This window comes from Anolis sagrei, chromosome 3 (genome assembly GCF_037176765.1).
Source record: "Anolis sagrei isolate rAnoSag1 chromosome 3, rAnoSag1.mat, whole genome shotgun sequence".
In the NCBI taxonomy this organism is placed as follows: Eukaryota; Metazoa; Chordata; class Lepidosauria; order Squamata; family Dactyloidae; genus Anolis; species Anolis sagrei.
In genome coordinates this window covers 33,785,250-33,811,427 of record NC_090023.1, presented here as the reverse complement: position 1 = coordinate 33,811,427, position 26,178 = coordinate 33,785,250, and the positions used below count along the sequence as shown (strand labels likewise).

Below are 26,178 nucleotides of genomic sequence, written 5' to 3'. Positions count from 1 at the left end.
ATATCCCATCATCAACAGTACCAAAAGCTTGCAGGATGGTTGTCATAGATGCAGGCGAAACGTCAGGAGAGAATGCCTCTAGAACATGGGCATATAGCCCAAAAAAACCTACAACAACCCAGTACCAAAAGCCACTGAGAGGTCCTAGAGAACACTTCCCATCTAGTTCCTGGTGCAGATCATCCACCTAAGTGATCAAAGTCATCTCTATTCTCATAACCAGGCCTGAAGTTAAATCGAAGAGAAACCAAGGGGAGGCAGAAGCTTGATGGATTTATGCTCCTGGGTCCATTGTACTGTTTTGGAGCAAGGCAGTGAGTAAAGTATCAAGTTTGTGCCTCATGAGTCTTCTTGTTGCCTAAGAAGTAAAAGCAGTGCAGGGTCTGGGGGCGGGGGAAGCTAATGGTGGGCTGGCAGAGAGTTTTCCACACACTTGAGCATTGTTGTACGGTTTGAAGGAACTTTACAATGCCACGTGTATTGTAATTTTCCCATGTGCAATTTGAGATTTAATAGGAATGGCAGCAATTATGGCTACTAGTATGTTTTACTGATTGTCTAGCTGTTGAAAATGTTCCTCTGGGTTTCCATATTTGCCAAGTTTTACTGGTTCAATTTCATACTGGCTTCATCAGTAAATTGACTGAAAAAGAGTTTCTGCTTCCATACTATGAAGTTTATTGGTTTCAATTCCTCAAACTAATGTAATGAAAGATATGTAGGTTTCTTTTGATGTGTGGTGGTTACAGTACTGGGTTGATGGCAGTGCTCAGCATCAGAGCATATGTTTTGCATGCAGCAAGCCCAAGATTTAATTCTTGAGTTCCTATACAAATTTCAGGAAGCAGATAGTAATAGTGACCTCTGGGAAACAGCTACCAGTATATTGGATTTATTTTCCTATTCAAATACCTGTTTCTTACCATTTTCCTTTCTTCTCTGCACTGTACAGTGGTCATGAATTGTTCATGTGAGTTTTGCATAAGTCTGCCAGGTTGCTCCATCCTTCCTGGCTCCTTTCTTTTCTTGCTCATATACCTAAGACCGCCTTCTCTCCCTCCTCACTGTCACATGCTGCTCTTAATACACAATAGACAGCAGCCCAGCCAATTCTTCCACTTTAAGTGAGAAAGGCTCCAGATTTGAGGGCTGATACTCTGGCCTATTGCTTTGAATTCTGTTGCCCAGTTGCCTCTGTTCTCCTTGGCCCTACCTTCATTTAGCTGCCTAAACAATATTGGTGGCTATTAAGGTGATCCAAATATGATTAGTATTGCAGTGCTTTGCTTTGATCTACAAAGAGAAAAACGTTATTTGAAGATCAAAGTATGCCATTTTGCTAAAGAGATCTCAGGTCCTTTGCAAGGCAATAAGGATTTTTTAGCACTGCTGAGTACATAACAATGGAGATGTTTCTAGTGTGCACAAAGTGTTTCATAGCTTCTCTGCAGGGTTCATATGCATCTTAAGTGAAGTCGTCCAGAGTTCGAGCTTCCAGTTTTGTGATCACCCCCACCTTTCCATATAAGAATCATGGGAGCTGCAGCCCTACAACATCTGGAGGGCCAGACATTGGAATCCACTTCTAAACAGTGTTGAAATAATTCTTAGGAATTTGAAGTATTTATAAATTGCAAAATACTACAGTACATTACATTTCTTTTAGTTTATCACAAGAAGGCAAGATGCAAATACCATTTGTGCAACTTGACCCTTCTGTGCTTATCTGAGTAGCCACTTAATAAACAGGCATGGAATACAAAGGTTCTTAGCTTTCACTATATTGGCTGGATTCTTGGTTTTTAACTATCTTGGTTATCTTTCCTAGCTTTAAAACAGAAGTAGGCAAATTGTGGGCCTCTAGATGGACTATAACTTCTATAAATGGTAGCAGGCATGTAGTCAGGGAGGGCTTGGGGGGCTTCAGCCCCCCCCCCCCCCCGAAACTCTCATGGTGGTCCGCAAGAAGGCCTTACTGGTACATTATTTAAACTGTTATGTTTATTCATATCATGATCTGATCACCATGCTCAATATATCCCATATGCATGGGGGTATTGGGGTAACGATACAAAAGGTTTGCTAGGGCAGACCCTCTTTCACTCAGACTCAGCCCCCCCCCCCCGAACCAAACTCACCCCCCCCCCCCCCGAAACAAAATCCTGGCTACGGGCCTGAATGGTAGCATAACAATTGGTGAGGAATGCTGTGCACTGCAATCCAATAATATCTGGAGGGCTCAGTTTTGCTCACCCAGGCTTCAAAGATTTGTTATTCCAATATCTGCATGAAATTGCTGGCAGAAGTCATCTAAGTATAGGAAGTGGGGTTTGTTCCTTTGCTGACTTTGCATCCACTTTCCATTTATTGTGGAGGGGCTGGGAAAGTTGTGAATCAATGTTTGGAGTCAATAATGCGTTGAATGAGGTTGGAATAATATCTAAACTTAAGAGAGTTGCTATTGATTAAGAAGCCTTCTGTCCAAGGATTGGATGTCAAACTGTTCTGAAAAGAGCTACAGTACCATCATGAGAAGACAGGAAACCTTAGAGAAGACAATGATGCTTGGGAAAATGGAAGGAAAAAGAAAGAGGGGCTGACCAAGGGCAAGATGGATGGAAGATATACTTGAATTAACTGGGTTGACCTTGAAGGAGCTTGGGGGTGTTGATGGCCGACAGGGAGCTCTGGCGTGGGCTAGTCCATGAGGTCACGAAGAGTCAGAAGCAACTGGACGAATAAACAACAACAACCAGCTGAGCTAATTCCTGATCTTAATCCACACTAAAGATGGACAAAGAACAGCCCTTGACCCCTTCAAGCTTTCTAGACTGCAGTTATATGGGTCAAAAAGTGAACTACCACTCCTGGAGCCTTCACAAGGACTCTTTGTACAATCATGAAAATATCTTTTTTTCCCTAAACCAGAAATAGAGCTGTGGCCACAACTGGGTAATGTTTTTCTTATATTTATTGGCATTTGGGGCACTCCATGCAGCTCGTAGGCACACTGTGATTATCTATCCCTTTTCTAAATTATGCATGGAGAAAGTAATGTTTAGGCCAAAGCTATATACTGTATCTCAGACTGCTATAATATAGAGCAGCCACAAAACAAATTCTTGAAAATTAATATTGGTGGAGAATGCCACTGACAACATTTTTACTAGTGCAGAGTGCTAGCATCATGAGATCTCTTTATGGTACAATCTGTATTGGCTGCCAGTTTGTTTCTAAATCAGTCCAGAGTAATGTTCATTTGGATTGTGCTGAATTTACATAAAGGATTATCTCCACCATACGAATTTGCCTATCCTTAAAGTTATATCTCTTGCACCTACCCTTCCTTTTAGAAGTATCAGCTAACAACTCTTTAGAAGGCTTTCACTGGCCCCATCTACGCTGTCATTATAATGCAGATTGAACTGGATAATACGGCAGTGTAGACTCACATAATCCTGTTCAGTTCAGTCTGCATTATATGACAGTGTAGATTCTTATGGTGACACCCTCCATATGGACTTATCTGCTGTAAGGAGTCAGATTAACTTCTTCTCTGTTCCACCAGCAAAATTAAGAAATCACCCTTAAACAAACACTTAGTTCTGCTGTTCCTCTGTTGATGCTAATGTCCATTTTGTATTCCCTTATGTGTGCTGTATTTGGTGTTATTTTTAAGTGTGGCAATTGTATTTTAATGGTAAGCTATTCCATAACCTCCAACTGTTCCAATTTAGTATGGGCAATCCTAATTAGTTCTTGCAAACTGAGAACTCCTTGCTGCCTTGGACTGACCCTGGATTCAGCTGAGCTGTTTACAAGTCCAGACTGTCCAGTTGGGGCCAGCCTGGATCAGTCATGCTGCATGGTCACTCTTATCTTCATTATAATAGGAGCCACGGAGCTCCAGAGAGCTCATGACCATAGCAAAGGTGCTTGTGCTACCTGTTATCAGCAAAGGTGCCTGTATGACCCAAGGAAAGGAGGAGGTGAGCACACGGAGAAGGAGATGGTGACATTGGACCATATGGAAAGCTGGACCTATTCAGATTTGAGCCTGCCCAGCAGTCCATACCAAGTGTGCTTCTGGCCCTGAGTTCCAAATACAAATGTAGTTTCCATTCACTCTACTCAGCAGATGGGTAAAGAGAGTAGGAAGATTAATCTTTTCCTTCTACTGAAGCCAGGCAAAGGCAAACAGCTTCAGTCTCTCCTAGATTATTTGTTCTTTCTCATCTTAACCATATTTTGATATGGGACACATGTATCCCAGTTTTCATCTGTGAAATGTTGAAGGGTATGCAATTTTCTTATGCCTGTTTTTATCCTTTGGAGGGGAGATATGTGATTAATTTTGTATAAATAATAGATAGTAGGATGAAGCGGGAAATGAAGGACACGTGTGAGTAGAGGAGTGGGTAAATTGATGCCTTCTTCACTCTGCGAAATGTGTTTTGTATGGAGAAACTCAAAACCCAAAATTCCTAGTTTCACTATGTTTGTCTTATGTGGGTGTATTCCTGGAATTAAATATAACAGTTATATATTTTTAAATGAATTACAATCATTCTTTATAATTACAAGAGCCCACATTAATTCCATTATATCTGGCATTCCAATGGATCCCTTCTGAGAAATGTATGGTATTTTTGTGTTTTTGTTTTTGTGAATAGCATTCAAAGAAAAATTATCTAAACTATCTGTGAGGATTGGCAAGTAGGACAAAGACCTCATTATGGAGACTGTGGTTTTCAGCAAACTGTTTATCCTGTTAACTTAAGACCCCATAGTTTGAAATTGTGCTGTGCATCATTTAGATAAAAACAGAGCAATAACTGATTTTCAGGCACAAAAATACGTTGTTACGCTTGTTACGCTTCATTTTTGGAAGCCCTATGGGTTATATTGAAGGAAATCTTCCACATTTTTTCAGTTGTTTCCTCATAAAAAAACCCATCGACACAATCTAATTAGCAAATGTTTAGGTTGTCCAGATATTACATTCTCTTACTCTATGTTGGACCAGCAATGGCCATTATGCATATTCTACACTGACATCAGCTCTGTGTTGTTTCACACTTCCTTTTCATTTACATGTGCTGCAACTCTCAGGTTGTAGACAGAAAGGTCCACAATCCATAACAAGCCATACCACAGCTCTCTGCAGTTATTGCCTGTGGTATGCCAGTAGCCTTTTACAAACAGTAACATTTTGAAGGATAAGGAGGACCATCTGATGAGGTCCCTAGACCCTAAAAAACTTTCCCCACTTAACCATTACTTGGAGCCCAATCTTTACCAATGCTGCCATCAAAGAAAAGCCTTAGGGGAGATATATTTGGTGATGGACCAAACAAAAGAAGCATAAAGACCCCTGGAAAAACAATACTATCTTAACACATTTTAAATGAATTGAGATGATATAATACACATTGATATCTACAGAAACCCTCCGTTCTCATAAGATTAGAGCCCATTATGACTTGGGTACAGTATACACTGATCTAATTATTCCAGATAAGATCTAATTATTCCAAATAATCTCATTGATCTACGCAGGCCCATCTCTGACTTGGTCCTTCTTGAAACTTTATAATGACTTCTTTCTCTCCTCTTCTGCTTCTTTCTTGTAGTAGGATGGTTTTTCCTTCAGATTCCACTTACAACACACCCTAAACAGACGTTACTGTACTTTGTAATCCCCCAAAGTAACTTCTAAGCTTTAGACTTCATCCCACAGAATAGGATAAAACATTTGAGATGGTTGGTTTTCCCTTAATCTTTGCCACACCCCATTTTGAAATTAAATAGAAGATTTTCCTACCCCCCCCCCCATCACACCTAATCATTATCTCCGCTTTCTTTAAGATTTGTCCATTTGATTTGCCATCGTATGAAAGACAGGTGAAGATGACATAATAATCCTCTAAAGTATAAGGGATATTTCATTTACTATATAAGCAGAGAAATCTTTCAGTTAAAAAGCAAAATCAATTTAACATTTATTTATTTACCATTCCTTACTCCTTGGTGTTGCAGTTCAGGATAGATTCACCTTGCTCAGAGGCAAATAACATGAAGTATAATCCACAAGCATGGGTCAAACAAGAATCCATGGCAGCATGACAAAGTCCCCAAAAACCAAGATCGAAGTCCCAAAGAGCCAAAGCTTTCCCCAAAAGCTGAGGCAATTCCAGAGAAGTTAACAGTGTGTAAGCAAAGTTGCACTGACAAAGGATTGACTTCAATCAGATCGTTAAATATGTTTCCCTAGCATGAAAACATTACGTTGACCGCAAACTTCCCATTTGTTGGCAAGCCGAGCACTTCGCCGTACCCTTAATTGCAAACGGTCCTCCCTAATCAAATCTCCATCATCTTCAAGGCCGGATAACTCATTATCCTGGGACTGGTCACCCTGGGAACCGAGAGGCACTGAACTCCCAGATGGAATGGCCGACTCCTCCACCTGCAGCTGTGAAGTTTCACTATCTTCATCTAAAACAACATTCCTTTATCTGAGAAACAGAAATGCCGTCTCTTCTTCAGAATCAACACTGTCTGCCTCAACAACAGGGACATGTTCAGAAATCTGTAACCCATCATCCTCCTCGTCCTGAGGAAACTCAGGCTCAGAAAGCTCAGGCTCAAAGTGAGCCACAACACTCGGTCCCAAAATAGTAATGGCAGAAGAAAGGAAACAATACTGCCTATCTTGACTTCTCTCTCCATGACAACGTCACTGTTTTATTTAAAGACCGGCAAGGGGGATTCCCATCACGTGTTAAATTGGTCATTTTTACAGGTCTCTATGTGGGGAATTGAAAAAGAAGCCAATCGACAGGAATCATGGGAAAAATCCACACTTTAGAAACTGCAAAATGCCTGGAACCCAGAGTTGAAGCTTGCATCATGTAATGGGCTCTGTGGGTTGCCGTTTCTTGCATGTGTAGAAACACTGATTTTATTGCATGTGATGAAGTCCTTTGTCTAATAGTCATATGTTAGTATTTTGCTTCCAGGAACAACCTATTGTATATTGTGACCCACAATGGGCTTCATTGTTCTATCAGCTCCATAAAGTGAAGTTTAGCAAACCCTGTTTTTTTCATGTTCTCTGTGTGCATGTGTCTTCAGGTCATCTGTTGACTTATGGCAGTACCCAGAATTTCACATGTTTTTCTTAGACAAGCAATATTCACGCATGGCTTTACCAGTCCCTTCCTCTGAAATATAACCTGTCACACCTGGTATTCATTGGCAATCTCCCATTCAAGTACTAAACAGGACTGATCATGCTTAGCTTTCAAGATTGGACAGGATGTGGCGCTTGAGTCTACTCTTTCTTATGAACTTTAAGTTCCTATCATTCTAAACACACTGGGGATCCATTACTTCTTTTATGGGACTCAGCAGTGTTTTACCACTTGGCATTTTAGATCTACACCAAGATAACTTAGTACTGAACTGTAAACCAATAGCTTTGTCCTTAACAAAAACATTTCGAAACAGTTAGCTATCCCCGTCATAATTTCAGTAGTTAACATCAGTATATATTTTCTCCAAAATACATGAAGTTCTTTGTCCCTAAATTGATTACATGTTTCCCTTTGTACAAATGTACTTTTTTCTTTTCTTTTTTTACATGTTCCTTCTGCTGTGTATCCTGTCTGACACAAGAAATAGAATCTAGCCATTGTTAGCCTGGTAATTTTAATTCATTTTGTGCAGCTTTCCTTTATACTGGTGCAATGAAAAGAATTAATGTGGTATGCTTGGCATTGTTCCTAACCCCCTAATTTAGGAGAAATTTCAAAATCATTTTTGAGAAATGATTCCAGGAATCTTGCTGAATTAGTACAGACATATTTTTTTCTAGAAAGCGCTGCTTTGCATTTGGTAATACTGTCATTTTACATTCTAGGAACCTAAAATAAATATTCATGGCTAAGGCCTATCCATTCTGCCTTTACCCTATTTAAAATAAGTTTAATATCCTTGCTGCATAACCTTGCAACAGATAATTTCCTGGGTATTAATAGTCATTTAAAGGTGAATTTGCTGATGCTGTACTTCAGGCTAACATCTTCCTCAAGTTGCTTATTAATCCTTACTAACATACTCTGCTCTGAGAATCTGTGTGGTGTAGTGGTTTGAGCACAAGACTACAACTCTGGCTTCAGACCCTCACTTGGCATGGAAACCCACCTTAGGCAAGTCATATTCTTCCATCCTTAGATGAAGGCAAAAGCAAACCTCCTCTAAAAAAAACCTTGCTAAGAAAACCCAGTATAGGTTCTTGTGGGTTTTTTCGGGCTATAGAGCCATGTTCTAGAGGCATTTCTCCTGACGTTTCGCCTGCATCTATGGCAAGCATCCTCAGAGGTAGAGGTCTGCTTGCCAGTATAAAACCCAGTATAGTTGCCATAAATTGGAAACAACTCGATGACACACAACAACACACTCTGCTGGTGACAGAATGTCTTATGTCTTCAATATATTTTACTAACTGCCTTCTAATTTGTAGCATTGTACCCCTGGACAGAATTGCTGGGGTCATCATGCTCCTTTCAGAGTATTATCATTAAAAAGAGCCACATGTCAGAAACCTTTATGAACAGTTCCATATTTTCCTTTCTATATTTCTTCTGAAAATAATTCTGCATAGCAAATCAATTTGAATTATGCTCATTTTAATCAGGAATGCATACATTTGTGAGCCATTCAGTTTAATACAGTATATCATATATGGGAGCACACAAATCGATAGACCACCAGACTTGTTAGTTGGGGGATTTTGAGAATTGTAGACCAAAAAAGTAAGTCTTTTGGGCTCTGGGAATGGGTTGCATTTTGTCAGTGCAATTTACTGGCCAACTTGCTTCTTATCATCCAATTCAGACATAGTTGTTTCTGCTTCAGTAGCAACTCTTATTTTTATTTACATTTCATTCATTGCAATATCACTTACTTGTTAGCACGGTCAAATGCAAGGGAGAAGAGCCAAGAGATAGAACAAAATGGTGTCTGCTCTACTTTACCCCACTATTATCACCTCATTAATTGAGTTTCCAGCCTCCTAGTCTATTGCAAAATCTTCCTTGTCTGTTCCATGCATGCTTCATAATGTTTCACAGCTTAACTCTTTCACAACAAGCAGCATGGAGATTTTAAACTTGTTCAATATATATTATACTGATACATTTGACTTGTGAGTAGTCAGGAGATATGCAGGCCTAATTTGAGGGTTAAAAAAAACTATTGACTACCATGAGTGAGAAACAACCTTGAAAGCACACAACCACAATTGTAACCAGAACAACTTAGGGCCCTGACATTCTCAAAAATGTATTTCAACACAAGAAGCCCAAAAGTATAGAAAAGTACTGTTTTTAACTGCAACTAGCATGGGTTCTGAGGAGATTCTGTGAATTATAACCCAAGGTTGTATTTGTCATCATTTGAAACACTATTATTCCCCTTTTATCATTAAGTACTTCTGGGTTGTGTCTAAATAAGTGCTGTAAATTTTATTCAGCAGACAAGGGAGTCAAGAGATTTTGCTTACCTTTACAACTATCATTTTACTATATATCTCCACATTCATTTTATTCCAGTGGCCATCTTGTTTTATTTGTGTTTAATAACATTTTATGTGCTAAGGCTGCTTATCTGAGAAAGCACTTCTTTTTGTATAGGCCAGCCCATTCATTTTAATATATAAATTGAGGGCAGGTTTGGGGGCCAAAATTATCAATTTTGATATGACCCATGCATAAGTTGAGGGTTGTTGTACAGAGGGAGAAAACATTAGTGCTGCTTCAGGGGCTCAACCACCCTTAGCCACTGTAACCACCTTCCTGTCCAGGCATTCAAAAAAGCCAGAAGTAACACTATGGTGGGGATAATTGTGCTATGTGTTTCTTTTGGGTTCTCCTGGGAAGGACTAACTGTCCTCCCTCTATGACAACATAATCACTGTACACAGAGAAGGAGATGATTCCTTTTCTGATAAGAGTTAAAGTATAGTAGTCACATCAATACATGGATAAAATTTCTAGATTTTTGCATAGAGTAATTAAAAGAGTTCAAGAGAAGACCTTATCCACAATAGTGCCTTTATATATTTAACTTCTCCCTAGAGAGAATCTATTTAAATAGGTATTCGCAAGCACTAATCTTTAGTACTCATTTTATTCAACTTTGAGAAACATATCCAAATGTAGTCATGTTGACCATGTTGGGTTTTTTTTGTTTTTGTTTTACTTTTTTTAGGTCTTATTGTTGTTTTATTGGATTTTTTATTTTTTTCTTGTAAAGTCTTTCTTATGATGTAAGATAGTCTAGAAAGACACACATTACACACACATGTATTGTTGGGCTGTGGTTCTCTGGGAACCAATTCACGTAAGTGGTAGAACTGCCCAATTCTCAGTTCCTAATTATTCAAGAGCTTTCCTCTGTAATAAAAATCTCAGTGATGAAGGGAAAGTAGTCCCACATTTCAAATAAGTTGATGCTCTTCCTGTCAACTTTCTACACCATCCAACTTTCACACCCATACACAAAAATGAGAAGCAGCCGTGGTGCTGCTGCCAAAAAAAGAAAAGACAAAACTTTCTTCTCCTTTATTTTAAAAAATCATGAAACAGTGCTTTCATTTTGATGTGAGAACCAGGTGGTACAGGCAAAGATGTTCCTTCAAGTGCTTAAATCCCAGCTGAATTGAACAAAATCGTGAAACCAGAATGGCATACCCTGCTTCTGTATTTTATAATACGGGATAAAATAGAGGAGGCTGTCAAGGCTCAAGGACTGCTAGAATATATGAATGCACGCCAACGTCTTACTATAAGTTCCTTCTTGTCATTCTTGATTTCTAGAACTTAACCTTCACATTAAACCTTATTTGGTGCCTCTGAGCAGTACAATTTATTCATAATGCAGATAAATTAGCCGCCATCCAGTTGCTACTCCCAACTCGACTACATTCATTTCACCAACTGCTGAACCCTTACTGCTCTCCTAAGGATGAAGTGAGTCTACTTGAGCTGTAGCCGTAGTGTGTTTCCTTCAAATCTTATTCAGTTTGTAAGTAAGTGTATCTGAAGACCTGTTCAAATTGTCTGTGGGTCATGTAAGTGAATGGTGGAGGTCACTGTTGCTGCTGTGGAAGGAGGAGGAGAAGCTAAGCCCAAGCTTCTGTGGGGAAGAGGCCAGCCAATGCAACTGGGCATGGGATGGATGAGGGAGAAAGAAACCAGCCCAGCAACTGAGGAGCAGAGGGAGGAGGAGGATGTGGGTCAAGGAAAGACAGGGGGAATATGTAAGGGCAAAGGATGAGATGGAGAAAACCCCTGCCAGCTCCTCCAGAGATTTGCTGCCCTTCCTTTTCCCCATCATACCCACTTGCTTGAAGGAAATATGAATTAGTAGTAGTTGTTGTTGTTTTAAGGATTGCACCATAATCTTTCTACAGAGCTTGGCTTGGAATATGGTGGACCCTCCATATGCACAGATTCAATGATCCCCAGCTTGAAATACACACACACACCCACACACACACACACAAACCTTCACTTTGTTATCTTATATATCATGCTATCTTATATCAGGCACACCATTTTACACTACCCTTGTGTATGTTAGGATTTGAGCATCCATGGGTTTTGGTATCCACAGAAAATCCTGGAACCAAATCCCATCAGATACTGTATTTTACCTAAAGGGTTTGGATTTTATCTACTTTGGACTTAAACATGCACTAATTTTTATTATTATGCTACAGTTGCCCCTCCATGTCCAAGTTTGATTTTTATACTTATTTTATCTAACTATATACTCAGGTTCTCATAAAAATGGGCAAAAAAGGGTCACAAGTTGCAAAACGTTAAGAAGCCCTGACTTAGGGCAATATATTCCCTCAGTTGACTTTCTATAGCATGGTGGAAAGTGTTGCAAAAATTAATGGCTTCGATGCCAAGATAATTTTACGTTCATGGCTCCTCTTGATTTCCCCTAAAAGGAAGAAATTCAGCAGCCACTAGCTTGGAGGATATTAAGCATCAGACATACAATGTGTGATTTACAGTACATTTCCACTAATGAGCATACAAGGGGAGACATGTATTAAATTTCTTTTTGCAGGTCTGATACTATAACTAATTCCATGTCCAATCTGAATATTACTGGTACTTTATGTGCTGACCTCCTAATAATGAGGTGCCATTCTGGCAGTGATCATTAGCATAACAAATGTTGTGAGTGCAAGGTGAACAAAGAAAGCTAACTGCAAATATTTGATATGGTGATCCTGCTTCTTAGAGGGGAAAGTTTCAAAGTCATTGCATACTCATTATATTATTACATACTGTTAAAAAGTAATCTTTGGTAAGAATGTGCACTATGTTCAAAGAGAATATATATCATCCTCTAATAGTGTCTGGAGAGAATCAAGAGAGCATACTGGTTTCTGTGTGCAGGAGATACAACTATTTGTTTACAGCAGTGTTTCTCAAATTCTGCTTTTCCAGATGTTTTGGACTTCAGGTCCCACAATTTCTAACAGCTGGTAAGGTGGCTGGGATTTCTGGGAGCTGAAGCCCAAAACACCTGGAGGAGCATAGTTTGAGAACTATTGGTTTACAGTATGACCCTTCTATCCACAAACCTGTGGTTTCACTATCCACATACAACAAAATATGTCCTCTCTATACATTTTCTAGGTCCTCAAGGCAGTTCTATGGCATGCTTCCCTCAGAAGTTGCTATTATTCATGATTTCCTGCATCCATATTATTATTATTTATTTTGCTAACACAAAACACACTATGACACAGAAAATTAGATATATATGCTGGATTTCATATAATAAAATCACGTCAAACACTTCCCAAGTGTTTAGGATTGTGTGATGTATCAGTGAATAATGTGTGCAGATCCCAGTAAGGTAGCCTTTTGCAGTTGGCAGATGGTTGTTATCATTATTATTATTATTATTATTATTATTATTATTATTATTATTAATTTACTTTGTTTTATAACCCGCCCTCTCCCATGTAGAGGGACTCAGAGCGGCATTAAGTATGTGTCATTCTTTATTTCATTCTTGTATGCATAGGAGTCTGCCTGAGTTTTAAGAACATGTTGTTGTTCATTCGTTCAGTCGTCTCCGACTCTTCGTGACCTCATGGACCAGCCTACGCCAGAGCTCCCTGTCGGCCGTTACCACCCCCAGCTCCCTCAAGGTCAGTCCAGTCACTTCAAGGATGCCATCCATCCATCTTGCCCTTGGTCGGCCCCTCTTCCTTTTGCCTTCCACTTTCCCCAGCATAATTGTCTTCTCTAGGCTTTCCTGTCTCCTCATGATGTGGCCAAAGTACTTCAACTTTGTCTCTAGTATCTTTCCCTCCAGTGAGCAGTCGGGCTTTATTTCCTGGAGGATGGACTGGTTGGATCTTCTCGCAGTCCAAGGCACTCTCAGCACTTTCCTCCAACACCACAGCTCAAAAGCATCGATCTTCCTTCGCTCAGCCTTCCCTAAGATCCAGCTCTCACATCCGTAGGTTACTACAGGGAATACCATGGCTCTGACTAGGCGGATCTTTGTTGCCAGTCTGATGTCTCTACTCTTCACTGTTTTATCGAGACTGGACATTGCTCTCCTCCCAAGAAGTAAGCGTCTTCTGATTTCCTGGCTACAGTCTGCATCTGTAGTAATCTTTGCACCTAGAAATACAAAGTCTGTCACGGCCTCCACGTTTTCTCCCTCTATTTTCCAGTTGTCAATCATTCTTGTTGCCATAATCTTGGTTTTTTTGACGTTTAGCTGCAACCCGGCTTTTGCGCTTTCTTCTTTCACCTTGATTAGAAGGCTCCTCAGCTCCTCCTCGCTTTCAGCCATCAGAGTGGTGTCATCTGCATATCTGAGGTTGTTAATGTTTCTTCCAGCAATTTTCACTCCAGCTTTGCATTCATCCAGCCCCGCACATCGCATGATGTGTTCTGCATACAAGTTAAAAAGGTTGGGTGAGAGTATGCAGCCTTGCCGTACGCCTTTCCCAATCTTGAACCAGTCTGTTGTTCCGTGATCAGTTCTGACTGTTGCTACTTGGTCCTTGTACAGATTCCTCAGGAGAGAGACAAGGTGGCTTGGGATGCCCATCCCACCAAGAATTTGCCACAATTTATTATGATCCACACAGTCAAAGGCTTTAGAATAGTCAATGAAGCAGAAGTAGATGTTTTTCTGAAACTCCCTGCCTTTCTCCATTATCCAGCGGATATTGGCAATCTGGTCTCTCGTTCCTCTGCCTTTTCTAAACCCAGCTTGAACATCTGGCAACTCTCGCTCCATGTATTGCTGGAGTCTTCCTTGCAGGATCTTGAGCATTACCTTACTGGCATGAGAAATAAGGGCCACTGTACGGAAGTTTGAGCAGTCTTTCGCATTTCCCTTTTTTGGTACGGGGATATAAGTTGATTTTTTCCAGTCTGATGTTTTCCATATTTGCTGGCAAATGGCATGCATCACCTTGACAGCATCATCTTTTAAGATTTTAAACAGTTCAGCTGGGATCCCATCATCTCCTGCTGCCTTGTTGTTAGCAATGCTTCTTAAGGCCCATTCAACCTCACTCCTCAGGATGTCTGGTTCTAATTCATTCACCACACCGTCATAACTATCCTTAAGAACTATAAGAACATAGAAGGGATTTTTCTAAAATGCAGAAGCTTGGTTAACCCAATCTCAACTATATTTCTATCAATAGGCAAAGACTTCATACCCTCCAAATGTCCCAGCTTTTCAGGGACAATCGCAATTTATCTATAATATCACTTTTTAGATATCTCAGCTTCTCTCTTTTGCTCCCTCATTCTCTCTTTGTCCTCAGTTACTGCAGATTGAATTCAAAGTGCTAAAGCAGTGTTTCTCAACCTGGGGGTTGAGACCCCTGGGGGGGGGGAGGGTGTTTCAGAGGGGTCATAAAAGATAATCAGAAAATATATCTTTCTGGTGGTTTTAGGAACCCCTTTGGCAGAGAAGGCTGAAGATCTCTCTGCCTGTCCTTCTCTTCCTTTTTGGAAACAGAAGGCAAAGTCCCCCTCTGCTTTGATTGGCCAGCCTCTCAGCCAGCTTCTCATCCAAGGGGAGGGCTGTTTCTGAGACTCGAAGTGGGGAGGGAAGAGCAGGCGTTCTCGGTATATGGCACCGTGGTGCACATGTGCAGGTGAGGGAAAATGTTCAAGGCTGCAAGGAGACTCATGCCAATGAGTCCTTTCGAGACATGGGGGTTCTGTGTGGGAAGTTTGGCCCAATTCTATTGTTGGTGTGGTTCAGAAGGCTCTTTGATTGTAGATGAACTATAAACTCCAGCAACTACAACTCCCAAATATCAAGGTCTATTTTCCTCAAACTCCACAAATGTTCACATTTGGGTATATTGAGTATTCGTGCCAAGTTTGGTCCAGATCTATCATTGCTTGTGTCCACAGTGGTCTCTAGATGTAGGTGAACTACAGCTCCAAAACTCAAGGTCAATGCCCACCAAACCCTTCCAGTATTTTCTGTTGGTCATGGGAGTTCTGTGTGCCAAGTTTGGTTCAATTCCATCACTGGTGGAGTTCAGAATGCTCTTTGATTATAGGTGAGCTATAAACTCCAGCAACTACAACTCCCAAATGACAAATCATATCCCCCTCCTCCCCCCCACCATTATTCAAATTTCGGCATATCGGGTATTTTTGCCAAATTTGATCCAGTGAATGAAAATACATCCTGCATATCATATATTTACATTACAATTCATAACAGTAGCAAAATTACAGTTATGAAGTAGCAACGAAAATAATTTTATAGTTGGAGGTCACCATAACATGAATAATTGTATTAAGGGGTCACAGCAATAGGAAAGCTGAGAAACACTATGCTAAAGTAACTTGTGCTCAATAAACCCAGGATGATGGAGAGATTCATGTCAAAACAAATGACTACAGTCTGTTCTAGTCCATGTATGCTTCCTCATTAATAAATTTGGCAGTCTGGGACACATCTTGATGTTGATTTGCCATATGTGTTCTTCTGCTTTTGGTTAGAATGTGTAAAATCTTTTGGACACAATGCAAATGACAGAATTATTATTTCACATATCTTGTTAAACTGAGACCCTGGTGATTTGTTTTGCAGATTTAATGGCCACAAAGGATGAGAATAATTTTAACTTTAGAAATGTACAAAATCAACGCTGTGTCATCAACATGCCTCTTGATGACAATAAATGTGATTGCATAATTTGGAAAATATTCTGGATCCTTTTGAGAGGAATTGAAAATGTATCGTCTAATGGGTTAGCTGTCTGATAAAAGCCAATGAAGCCTAATGTAACAGCAGTATATGTAGCATTACTATTTTGTTGAAAAGCTCTGTGGAGTGTGATAACTTATATCTGTCCTTGATACACACAAAGATCTTGTATGTTTTTATTATTTGTTGTTGTTGGTCTCACGTTTTTACAAGATTCTCATTTTGTTTTCACAATATTTAAAACACTGTTTTAAGCAAGTTTGTTTTTGATTAGATTATGGCTAAACAACAACAGCAAAAGTAGTTGCCAAAATTCTCCTCTTGGTTTGAAAACATTATTTTAGCATTTTTGAAGACAAGCTTAAAAAAAATAAAAAAACAAGGCCTCAGCAAAAAGAAATATCTTTTTAAAAACAGGCAACTGTCGATTCTGCAGTTTTATTTTTGCCTCCCTGACTTACATTTTAATTAATCCAGGAATGGGAAATGGCAAGTAACAGTATCTGATACATTGCACTACACATCCCATTGTCCCCACCTAAAGGACCATTCTTCAAACTGAGCAGGATTGATGGAAATCATAATCCAACACATATAAGGGAGATGAGGTGGGGGAAGGCTGACTTATACAAATGTATTATGAAAAAGTAGGAACGTTATTCTACCCTATAGCTTTGTCAAATATTTTTGAAGCATTACTTATCCTTTAGTGTGTATTTTGTTTATTTATTTACCATATTTCTATACCGCCTCTCAACCCAAAGGTGACTTGAGGCAGTTTACAATCAATGCCCCCCACAACATAAAAAATATAGTTAAAAACATTAAGATATAATATAAATCATATAAAAACAGTAGAACAATAAAAACCATAAAACACAAGTCCTCAGCATCTCATCACTAAAATCATTTTTCTGTCACATCATCCAATCGTTCCGTGGGTCTAAATTAATCTGTTACACTGTATCTGCAAATGCCTGCTCAAAAACCCAGGTTTTAACTTTCTTTTGAAATGTTAGGAAGGAAGGGGCCGATCTGATATCCCTTGTTCCATAGCTGAGGGGCCACCGCTGAGAAGGCCCTCTCTCTCGTCCCCACTAATCGCATCTGTGAAGGAGGCAGGACTGAGAGCAGGGCCTCCCCAGACAATCTTAAGGGCCTAGCTGGTTCATAAGGAGAGATGCGTTCGGACAGGTAAGCTGGGCCAGAACTGTTTAGGGTTGCCTTTTTTCTAATGTTTCTGTTCAATAGCAGCATCCAAGACAGGAGAGTTTACATTTTTCCTTTAACACCATGGCTGATAGATCAGTACTCCCAAAACTGCAACTTGAGTTGAGGAGTGTGCATAATGAGGATGTATCCAAGGGAACCAACTGAAGTTTCAGGATGCGCTCAAGAACCATGTTGGTGACTTGATTAGAATGGCAACTCTTCTCAGTTGGGAGGCCTTTCTGTTTTTCTCTTGCTTTCACAGTACAGTACTTGAATCTCAGTTCCCACTGAGATTTCTTTGTTTTGCTTTTTTATTATGCATTTTGCATTGTTGAGCTACTGTTGTTTACTCAGCTATCTTAAATTAGTAGCTATTGTGAATGTGAATTAATAATAAGTTGGAGGGCAAAAGAATGGCATACTGTGATTTCTTCTGACTCAGTATTTTATTTAAGGCCATGTTTCTTTCTTTTCTCCCTACAAGAGTCTAAAGTGGCAGTGGACAGAATTCAAGTGAGCTCCTATACCTATAAATACTTTTTTCTCTCGTCTCCCTCCATATATACTTACAATGAATTGTTTTCCCATTCTCAGATCGCCTCTACAGGGGCAACAGATGGGCAAATGTTTGCTCATCCCTTTTATGGATGACTTGTCCTCCTCTACCCTATGAAAGCTGCAGTAGAGGACTAAATTGCCTATGAGTCACAAATCAGGAGGGTTTTGCTCCCACTGTTATGAAATCAAATTGCTACTTTTATTGGACTATTGTATCTATCATTACATTTCACAAAATATTATAGGACAAAGAGAACTGCTGCTTTGAAAGATTATTTCTTCTAATCATTGTTTTTGCTTCAGCACTGATTATATTACACCATAAGAAATCATTTTAATGCATCTGAAAACCTCATTGCCAAAAGTCAGGAAAGATATATACAATACTAAACGCTGAACTGAGTTGCTTCTGTGTGATTTTAAAAAAAAAAAACAGAAGTACTGATTAACTTTTTCCATTTCAATGTGGAAATTGTTTCAATGACACTCAGAGAAAAGTTCTAATGATCTTCTCAGTTGCATTCCGAGGATTTTTGGTCTTCTCATTGTGATGTCTCTGTGTGTTTCCTGTATACATAAGATGTCACACGAAATGTCCTCAGACACTACCACTCCTCTTGGCGTCCCTCCAGCAACAGCTAAAGGGATCCCACTGGGCAACTAAATCAGGAAATCCCACAAGGGTCTTCCTCCAGGGTCAAACCAAGAATGGGCAACCTGGAGGCCCCTGAATAGACTCAGAAGTGGAGTGGGCAGATCAAAAGACAACCTGGCAAAATGGCACTACTTAGAAGAATCCCATACCTTGTGTGACTGTGAAGCAGAACAGACAACTTTGCATCTGTATGCTTGTCCATTGTGCCCTGCCCTCATGTACAGAGGAGGAATTGTTGGAGGCTACAGACAATGCCATTGCTGTTGCCCGTTTTTGGTCAAAAGCCACCTGTACACCTTCCATTTTTATCCATTTTATACTAATTTATGCAATGCTTTTGATACGAAATAAATACATCTTCTCAGTTATCTACAGTTATCTATCTGTACGGTTCCCTGCCTGTCTGCTTTTAATCATGGAAACAGTGTTTTGTTGACAGGGGGGAAATCATTTAATGCCATCAGATAAATGGGACAGGAAAGCCAGTGTGGTTTAGTTTTGGACAATGAGAATTTGAATTATGCTCAGCCACTGAATGATCTTGGGCAGGTCACACTCTCACAGGCCAGAGGGTTATAAAGACAAACTTTATTTACCAAGAAAACTCCATCATAGATTCACCTTAGGGTCCCTGTATGACAGAAATGACTCAAAAGCAGATAACAAGATGGAGAAGATCAATTCCACTTAATCACATCTCTCTGTAGAAACAACCTCATTTTATTCGCAAGTAGCATTGCTACGGGTTTTTTTGGGGGGGGAGGGTTGTTGTGTCAGGAGCGACCACTCCTGTTGTGAGAGAATTGGCTGTCTGCAAGGATGTTGCCCAGGGGACGCCCAGATGATTTGATGTTTTATCATCCTTGTGGGAGGCTTCTCTCATGTCCCGCATGAGGAGCTAGAGCTGATAGAGGGAGCTCATCCGCCTCTCCCCAGATTTGAACCTGCGACCTGTCGTCTTCAGTCCTGTCGGCATGGGGCTTTAACCCACTGTGCCACCGGGGGCTCCTATGCTATGGGTAAGACAGTCCCACAGTCTGTCTAATAGGTTTTAGGATGCAGCTCACCATTTCACCTTCAGCTACCTTTCTTCTTTCTTGAAAGACCTCTTTACACAGCAACTTGACAGATCAGAGGAATCTTTTAGCCGTTGCAAATATGCTGTAGTTGCAAGGAGGATGGGACTCATTTAGTTTGATTGAGCCACTGATTCCAGACTCAAGCACAGCTAGTGCAATTGCTTATATAGTTATGTTTACAAAGCTGGGGGAAATGGAAGGATAAAGGAAGAGGGACAAGATGGATGGATGGTTTCCTTGAAGTGACTGGCTTGACCTTGAAGGAGCTGGAGGTGGCAATAGCCAACAGGGAGCTCTGGCGTGGGCTAGTCCATGAGATCACAAAAAGTCGGAAGCTATGAACAAATAAACAACAAAAAGAAAGCAGTGACATGAATATCTTCATAGTAAAGTATCATCATCATCTGGAGAAAACAGGACAAGGGTTTCCATCTCCTATAGTGACTCATTTGTTGTGTGTATGTGTGCATTCAAGTCACCCATTGACTTGAGGCAACCCTATACATTTAGTAGGGTTTTCTTAAACAATAAATGCATTGCTTACTATTGATAATGCACTGGAACAGGAATGGGAATCATGTTGACCTGTAAATAGTGTTTGAATGTATCACCTAACATTATTCATCACTGGATATTTTAGCTAGGGCTACTGGTAGTCACCATCCAACAACATCTTGGAGGGCTGTATTATTCCCATTTCTTTAAGACTTGTTGTACACCTATATCTGTATAACATCTGCCACCTGGAACACTCTGTTATTTAAACTGATCTTTCATCACACCAATGTGCTTTCATCATTTATGTGTGTAGCACTTTTGTCATATCGGTCATGAACTCTCTCCTTGGGTAGCAGGGAAGAGGAGACTGTCATCTTCTTAACCAAAGTTGAATCAAAAGACATTCAATGACCTGACAGAGACTTCACAAAGCCGTTCTAATGATCCGAACCCTGCTAAACCAACATTTGACTTTCTTGACAATCCTTTCTTGACAAAAAAAAAGTTGTGTGCTTTTTGCAAGTGAAGTGTCTACCCACCACAGCTCCTGCTGCTGAAATTGTTAATGTGATTCAATGTGCAGACAATGACAAATGATGTACAAGGCACCTTGGTCAGACTTTTTAAAACCAGAAATGAATTTGGTATCAAAGTGCAGGCAGTCCCCAAATTATGAACAAGATAGGGACTCTAGGTTTGTTCTTAAGTTGAATTTGTTTGTAAGTCGGAACAGGTACATTTTTAAGTGTACTGCGAGCCATATATATATATATATAGAGAGAGAGAGAGAGAGAGAGAGAGAGAGAGAGCTTTGGATAACATAATGAAGGGTTAACACCCTGTGGTGTTTGCTTGACTGACTGTGCCTCTGTTCAGAAGATTTCACCTCACTTTCTGTCCCTGTGATAATTGAATTTTGAAAAATTTGACTTGATGTGGAAACAAGGATTGGTGAAAAGCTTCAATGGAGACACTCCTTTTTTCCCATGACAACTATTTCAGGAGTGAATGTCCCTTCCTAGGGGTAGATTTCTCTCACTTCCTGTTGTCTCCCCTCCCCCGTTCTTAGCTATGAGTTCATTGTATGTCGGATGTTTGTAACTTGGGGACTACCTGTATATGAAGAAATGAAATTGCTGTATTTTCAATACTGGCTTTCATGCACAAAAGTAAAAATACCAAAAACATAAAAGTGGAATTGAATGCATTGCATTTTTCTTTCTATTTCAGAAATTGAAGCAAAAGAAGCTTGTGACTGGTTGCGAGCTGCTGGATTCCCACAGTATGCCCAACTCTATGAAGGTATGTTTTGAGGACAGTATTTATTTGCTCTGTGTTTAATGCATTGTGGGAAAAGGGCATTGTGTTAGCTTTAGTAGGCAGCTATCATTAGGCAATAGACACTAATGGGGAAAGCAAATAGAGCAATTCCTCCTTATCCCAGGTTGCTCGTAAGGGAGAATGCAGGATCTGTACAATAGAAAATGATAAGGAGACAACTGCTGTGGTCCAAAGTAGCATTTCAAAGCGTTGCCTGCCTCAGTCATGTTTCTAGGCAAGCCATTGCCACATTTGCCTTGCCCCATCCAGATTCTATCCCATTTGCATAGGAAGAAATGCTCCTATTAGTGCCCATAGAAGTGTTGCTTCTAACACAGTATCCTGTTCTGGAGTTGGACATCTATGGAGTACAAAGCCTTAAAGCACCACTCTTTCTTGTAATTGGAAGAGTCCCATTCAAAATCAGCCCTCTTGGCTACCATTCATGTAACTGCTGATGCCATGACTGGCATTCTGTCTAATTTTAGCCCTGTTTCACAAATGTCAACCCATAGTTTACAATATTGCAGTGCCATTCTCTGATAAGACCTTTTGTTTCATACAGTTGGTGAAAGCACTTATGTTTCCAAACAATAGAAAAACACTATGTAGCATTTGCAATGGTAATTTTTACTGCTTTTTTACTGCTAGATGCTTTGGATCTCTCTAATAAAGTGAGGAGACTAGACAGTAAATGCAATAAAATAATGACCATGCACCCATGTTATTTTATGTACCTTTTTGGTATAGCATCTAAGGTAAAGGCAAAGGTTTTCCCCTGACATTAAATCCAGTCATGTCCGACTCTGGGGGTTGGTGATCATCTCCATTTCTAAGCCAAAGAGCCAGCGTTGTCTGTAGGCACCTCCAAGGTCATGTGGCTGGCAATGACTTCATGGTGCCAGAGCAGTACCTATTGATCTTCTCGCATTTGCATGTTTTCGAACTGCTAGGTTGGCAGAAGCTGGGGCTATCAGCAGGAGCTCACGCCTCTCCCCAGATTCGAACCTATGACCTTTCAGTCAGCAAATTCAGCAGTTCAGAGCTTTAACCAACTGTGCCACCAGGGGCTCCTGGTAGAGCATCATAACCACCATATCTGTTTTAAGAAAGCCTTCAAATATGTCATTGCAAAGCATATGGCCAGACTGCCTTTTGGAATAATGAACAGCAGCTTCCTTTTGATAATACTGATCAAAATCTGGCTAGAAATTGAAGAATAATCCCTTTGATGTCTTTTTGTATTCAGAATCTGACATGTTGGCAACGATTCAGTTGACAACTCTTAATAGTACAGTCTAGAAACCTGTTATTCAAAATAATATTCTTAGGAAAAATTCTGGTTGTGTTTGTGTTTTAGTCTGAAAGTCAATCCAGAGTTTTTAGGAAGGAAATACATTTTTCTTATTCCACTAAACAATGTTTGTTCTCTTCTAGATTCCCAATTTCCTATTGACATTGCTGCTGTAAAGAAAGATCATGATTTTCTTGACAAGGATCTTGTAGAACCTCTTTGTAGGTAAAGTGTTTCTCTTTTTTTGGTGTTGTTATTTTTATACTTTCATACTATTTTAGCACTTCTCGGTGTACGTTAAACTTTTGTTGTTATGTGTCTTCAACTTTTGACTTAATAGCAACCCTTTGGCAAAATGTGCTGTTGCTTCCATCTTACTAAGACAATGTGGCTTGTCCAAGGTCAGTTAATGGGGTTTCATAGTCAAGTGAAGAGTCAATCTGTGGTCTTGAGCCCTGGAAAAATTTGAAGCAGAAAATGAATGAAGAAGAAGAGAAAATGTAGTGCTTCCTGTATCCCCACTGGAACGTGGATATCAATGCGTATGTGGGGAAAGGGATGAGTGGTAGTGGCTGAGTACATTATATAATATATTTTATGTTTGTGAGAGGCTTGACTTTTATTATGCTTGTTTGTGTCTCTTTAATATGTGAAACCCAATACCATACACGATATCTAGCTCCAATATGACCTTTAGCCGTCTTCCTATAGAATATCTTCACTTCAGTAACTTTCAAGTCTTTATTGTAAGAATTGAACAAAAAAATTTATTTAGGGATTCTCAGGCACACAAAGCATAATGGTTACACGGTATTTTTCTTTTCAGTACTTCTTGGATATTGTTACAATTGACTTTTATTATTTTGAACCCATGAAACTGTTACTGCATAACACTCAGAATGGCTTATCTTATGCCAGCTTGGATTAGTAACTTCCTTTTACTTTAAAATGTATTTCTTTCTCAGTCTCCTAACTGGGTATCTTAAAATCCTGTAGTTTCTCCTTCTTATCAATAGTTTAGCTGTAAATTTATTTCTCAGAGAACACTTTTTTCCTCAGTCCCACTGACTGATGCTTAGGCATAGATTATCCTTTTATTTGCTTCGGTTCTGCCACTGAAGACACAATATAGTACTGGGAACTCTTTCCCCTAGCACTCAGGCTACATTCTATTTCAAAATTGGTTCCTTTAATACTTTAAATATCATTTTATAATAGGAACCTCCTTACTCCAGTTCCCATATAGCCAGAGACATCTTCTCTTTAGCTCACCCAGCTAAAGACTGGCTCATATTATAAAATGTCCATTCTCCTGTTGTCAGTTAGCTCTGCCCCTTTTTCCTCCTGGCTCTTCTGAAATGGATACATTTCTACCGCAGGAGCTTTGTTACCACAGCAACGCATAAACCAATCAGCTGTAGCTAAGGCTGGCCTGCGCTTGCCATATACTAACATTAATAATCACATTCAAAACTTACATTATAATTAGATATTTCGTTACACCCACCGTTTATATACAGTGTTTCCTGCCCTTTTCCCACATTCCAGGTGTGTGCTTGCCACATTATAAGGGAAATTGGAAATGGACTGAGAATTGTGAGGGGAAAAGAAGCAGTAAGTGGTAGTAAAGGAAGCAATAGGAGACACCCGTTCATAACTGCAACTACTATTGTGTAAAGCAAATCCTTCCTCCTCATAGGTTATACACATTTAGCTGTGATCCATATCTAACCTAATATAAATTAAGCTTACCATAGCACCCTGAACACACACCAAAACTCATCTTATTTTACAAGCTCAGCAGATTGGTCCTGGTCAATACTGTGATCGGATATTGCCAAGCTTCTCCAGGTAGGATTAGGAAAGAATTTTGTCTAAAAACATGAAGAACTTCTATTTGACAAGATGCACCGATGGTCTGACCTATAAGGAAAATTGTTATGTTTCTGCATGCATAAATGGACAAGAATGTGAACCTGAGCCTTTCATATCCAAACCCAAACACTATCTGTTCTGTAGTGTTATTCACTTGGCGTCTAGACATCTGTGAAGCATTCAATTTTACCTTTTCTAGGCTGAGGGACCAGTAATAAAAAGATGTAGATGTCCTCAGTGATGTGATTAGTTACTCTGTAATAGCACAATGGAATGCTGGATCTAGTAGGCACATCTTTTTGCGAACCTAAAATACGATATTGCTTAAAATCAAGTGTTGCACATCTTTTCCCACTTCAAGAAGCTGCTGTTGCCATTTTTAGAAAGCCAAACCATTTCAGAGATCAAATGGCCAAGAGGTATTTACAAAGGCCATTGACACGTCTTGAAACTAAGATGTAGGAAGTATTGTTGCATCCATTGTGTCTGACCCTTGCATGGCCTGGTCTGGATTCCCTTTGCAGCTGCTCCACAACAGCTGCACTCTTGGGTCACAGGAAGTTATTATTTGGACCAATTTTAAGGTGTCAGAAAAGAACAGGAGAATAGGCCAAAAGGCCACCCAGAAGGCCACCCAGTTTTAAGAGGTTTTGGTCAGCATAGTATTATATTTAGTATGAACCAAACTCATTGCAGTGTTTTGAAGGGACAAGGTGTTCTAGATTGTCTGCTCAGAGATCTCACTCTTGGCCCTCTCCAATGATTTTGTGTAGTACCATAGAACTCCCAGGAATATAATACTAATAATAATATATTATAATAATATATTTTATATTACATGTAATATTACTAATAATATTACAGTATAATGGTATAGTACATTATAGTAATATATAATACTAATATTGTGCTATGGTAAAAATATAATATATTGTATTTACATATTACTTGTAAGCCACTCTGAGTCTCCTTCGGAGTGAGAAGGGTGGCATGTAAATGTCTTAAATAAATAAATAAATAAATTGGACTATTGCATACCCCCAAGTGTAAAAAAAACCCCACAATATGTATCAAAGTTGTAGCTATGAATGTGTACACACATGCCTGCTTTGCAGTTTCTTTTGGCAAACTTTAGAAAAAACAGCAACCTGGCTCCATAACTCCTACTTCAAGCAGACTTTTGACATTTAAGCTCCTGTGAGGCAATTTGTCTGTTGTTGTATTGGATTTAACTGCTTAAGTGTTCACTTTTTCCTGTTGCAATGTTAATTGTGCTTTAAACTGAAATGGTTTTAAGTTACATGTTCTAATGAAGAAGTTATTGTTAAGTCTTCATGTTAGTACTGTTGGCAAACTTGGGTTACTTTTTGGCAGTAAGGTGTGGT

General features: G+C 39.6%; 1 protein-coding gene across 4 annotated transcripts in view; it reads left to right on the top strand.

The window, feature by feature from the left end:
- Positions 1-26,178, top strand: part of STARD13 (StAR related lipid transfer domain containing 13) — a 228,441-nt gene that overhangs the window by 161,747 nt on the left and 40,516 nt on the right. For 3 of the 4 annotated variants that reach the window (XM_067466597.1, XM_060770838.2, XM_060770837.2), the window contains 2 exons: positions 21,535-21,606; positions 23,062-23,143. In XM_067466597.1, coding sequence (XP_067322698.1) covers positions 21,535-21,606; positions 23,062-23,143 — 154 coding nt within the window. Of the gene's footprint in view, positions 1-21,534; positions 21,607-23,061; positions 23,144-26,178 lie in introns of those variants that run through there. The other variant, XM_060770839.2, reaches the window with a different exon arrangement.